General features: G+C 39.3%; 1 protein-coding gene across 1 annotated transcript; it reads right to left on the bottom strand.

Moving 5' to 3' along the window:
- Positions 1-1,245: 1,245 nt before the first annotated feature.
- Positions 1,246-1,942, bottom strand: LOC102133273 (large ribosomal subunit protein eL19-like). Its single transcript, XM_045391252.3, has one exon. The coding sequence runs from the start codon at positions 1,906-1,908 to the stop codon at positions 1,324-1,326; it is 585 nt and encodes a 194-aa protein (XP_045247187.2). The 5' UTR covers positions 1,909-1,942; the 3' UTR covers positions 1,246-1,323.
- Between the last annotated feature and the right edge of the window lie 1,167 nt (positions 1,943-3,109).

Here is a 3,109-nt window from a genome sequence, read left to right as displayed (position 1 = left end):
AAGACACACACACACTCACAGACACACACACAAATATGCACACGCAAACACATACAAACATATTTTTCCATTAGGCTCACAATCATGTGACCCAGGATTTTACTTGATTCTTTCGGCCCTAATTACATTAAGACAGAATTATGGGATTGACTCAGCAACTCTCAGTAGTGGTTTATGTAAAGCAAATTCTGAGGAAATCACAAAGCTGAGATGTTTCTTCCAGGAACAGACTGCACTGTTTCTTACATTCAAGAAGAACAGAGTTACGATCTTCCTTTAAAAGGTTAAGAAAAGGAGCCTTTACCCTGCCCCGGATGAGCCTCTTGATAACAGTAATCAGGTAATTAGCTATGGCTTGCCCAGCTTCCCTACATTAAGGAACAAACAATCAACGTTGGAGTAAGCGCTGTTAGACACATGAATATCAAAGTCTCCTATTGACTTTCAGTAATTTCCATCTGATAATTATTTCTCTAATTCTCAACTAAATTGTGATTTGTTCAATTTAAAGCCATGTTTTTCCCCTCTTTTAGTTTTTACTTAAGAACTTTTAACAGTGCTTTTCATTTTTATTGGGCTCTATATTTGTCAAAGCTCTAATTGGCAAGAAGCAGATATCATCTCTGATTTAGGCAGAATGTACATTTATTGAAGGAAATAATGGGGAGTCACTGAATTGCTACAAGCCCAGAGTACCAAACTCAGGAAAATGGACAGGGATATAGAAAACTATTTGTCTAGAACTGATGTCCAAATCACATCACAGATTCTAAGCAGGAAGGACTCTGCTTCCAGGGCCACTGGACGCCAGCATTTGCAGGTGCCCCTCCAGCAGAGCTGGTCCTGATACCTACCAGGAGTCCCCACTAAATTTGCTGCCTTGAGATCCCAGATATCGCAATGTGGTCCCTGAAGCCAAGACAGTTCTCTACAGACCTTGCTTCTTTCATATTAGCTCCCAATGCCAGCTGAGAGTGACCGATGGGCCGCGCATACCTATACTCTGGCTGCAAAAAAGTTTGATGAACACTTCCACAAAGATTATTAAGAAAAACATGCTACAAATTCAGAGGACTTGGCAAAACTCTGTGAGACAAATGATTAGTTTCTTCAACAAATCAATGCTGGGGGATAGAGACAGCAGAAAACGTATTGGATATCAAAAGAAACTAAGGGATATCAATAAAATACAATATACAGGTCATGGGAGTCTTGTTTTTGTTGTTGTTGTTGTTGTTGTTGTTGTTTTAAAGGCTTGTTTTATTTTAATGGCTGATCTATGTAGTCACGGAGGCCAGTATGTACAGACAAAGAGGGGAGCTTTTATTTCTTGGTCTCTTCCTCCTTGGACAAAGTCTTGATGATCTCCTCCTTCTTGGCCTGGAGGCGCTCTTCACGGCGCTTGCGTGCTTCCTTGGTCTTAGACCTGCGGGCCTCAGCCTGGTCAGCCAGGAGCTTCTTGCGGGCCTTGTCTGCCTTCAGCTTGTGGATGTGTTCCATGAGAATACGCTTGTTTTTGAACACATTCCCCTTCACCTTCAGGTACAGGCTGTGATATATGTGGCGATCAATCTTCTTAGACTCACGGTATCTTCTAAGCAGCCGGCGCAGAATCCTCATTCTCCTCATCCACGTGACCTTCTCTGGCATTCGGGCATTGACTGTACCCTTCCGCTTACCTATGCCCATGTGCCTGCCCTTCCGGCGGGCCAAGGTATTTTTCCGGCATCGCGCCCAGGAATGGACCGTCACAGGCTTGCGGATGATCAGCCCATCTTTGATCAGCTTTCGGATCTGCTGACGGGAGTTGGCATTGGCGATTTCATTGGTCTCATTGGGGTCTAACCAGACCTTCTTCTTGCCACAGCGGAGGACACTGGAGGCGAGCCTCTTCTGAAGCCTGAGCATACTCAGGGCTGCGGCCGCAGCAGCGAAAGGAAAGAGCTCCTGTTTTTGTTTTTGATCTTCAAATGCTGAGCAACCAGAAATATAAAGATTTGTAGTATAAGCATTTTGCAACTAGTGTGTAAAAGTACCTATTTTATTTTAATTTTAAAATTCAAGATCTTGTGAATCAGTAATGATTTAGATCTGTCAGTGCAAACGTTTGCATTAAAGGGAGTAACGTTTTGAAACACTGTATTCTGAGGGCTGCTGTGTGTATTTTATATTTAGTGTTAAGTGTGTATCAGGAGTAGAGGGAGTAAAATAATCAAGATAGTACTTTCTAGTAACATCCTCATCCTTACCCAGCACAGTGAATCTTCTCTTCCTCACTGGTAAGATCACTTGCTTCACACATCTGGAGACGAACTAGTGAACAAGAGGCTGAAGCAAATCTATAATATAGCATATTTGTACAGTTAAACACTAAATCAACTATCTGAGAGCTATACATTGCATCAAATTCTACAGGCTGGCCCGTAGTCAAGAAACCTAAAGTGTGATTCCGGTTTGCCCCCTACAGAACTGTAGCACTTTATGTAAGAAACAGATACCTTTGAATTTCAGCTTGTGTAAGTCGACCAAATATTAGACTTTTAAAAAAAGTGTTATAATAACTAATCAGAAATTCAAATTCATAACGTTTAAAGAAATTTGATGAAAATTTTATATAGCAAAGTTCCAGAGCTACTGCACAGGGTAACCTCCAATTTATCCATTCAATGCAACTGAATCCTGAATATAAAAATTATATATATATACATATGTATACAAATTTTTGTATACATATGTATACAAAAGTATATGTATATATATTTGCAGGCAGAACCATGAAGGAATTTTCAAATTTTATTTCTTTTTCAGACTGTGGCTAAGTCACAACTTCTGGTCGCAGTATCTAACTTATGCATTGATCTGCTTAAGCTTAAATAAGCAATGTGTTCATAATATAAGCATTTATTAGTACTTCATATAGAAAGAAGTGTTATAATGCAGACTAGAGTGACATAGATAGCAACATATAAAGACAAATATTATTTTCTCTGATTCTAAAAATGAATCAAAAAATATTTGAAATATCAGTTGGCATGAAAAAGAAAGCTCCATAATTGAAGTAAGCAATTATTTAGAAATTCTTAAAATAATAGAAAATATATATAGACTT

This window comes from Macaca fascicularis, chromosome 4 (assembly GCF_037993035.2).
Source record: "Macaca fascicularis isolate 582-1 chromosome 4, T2T-MFA8v1.1".
NCBI classification, from domain to species: Eukaryota; Metazoa; Chordata; class Mammalia; order Primates; family Cercopithecidae; genus Macaca; species Macaca fascicularis.
Note: the sequence above shows the minus strand (reverse complement) of the source record. Positions and strands in the feature narration are given on the sequence as shown.

What these genes read in the sequence shown, in the direction of transcription:
- LOC102133273 (XM_045391252.3), bottom strand. Translation starts at nt 1,908, where the DNA reads ATGCTCAGGCTTCAGAAGAGGCTCGCCTCCAGTGTCCTCCGCTGTGGC.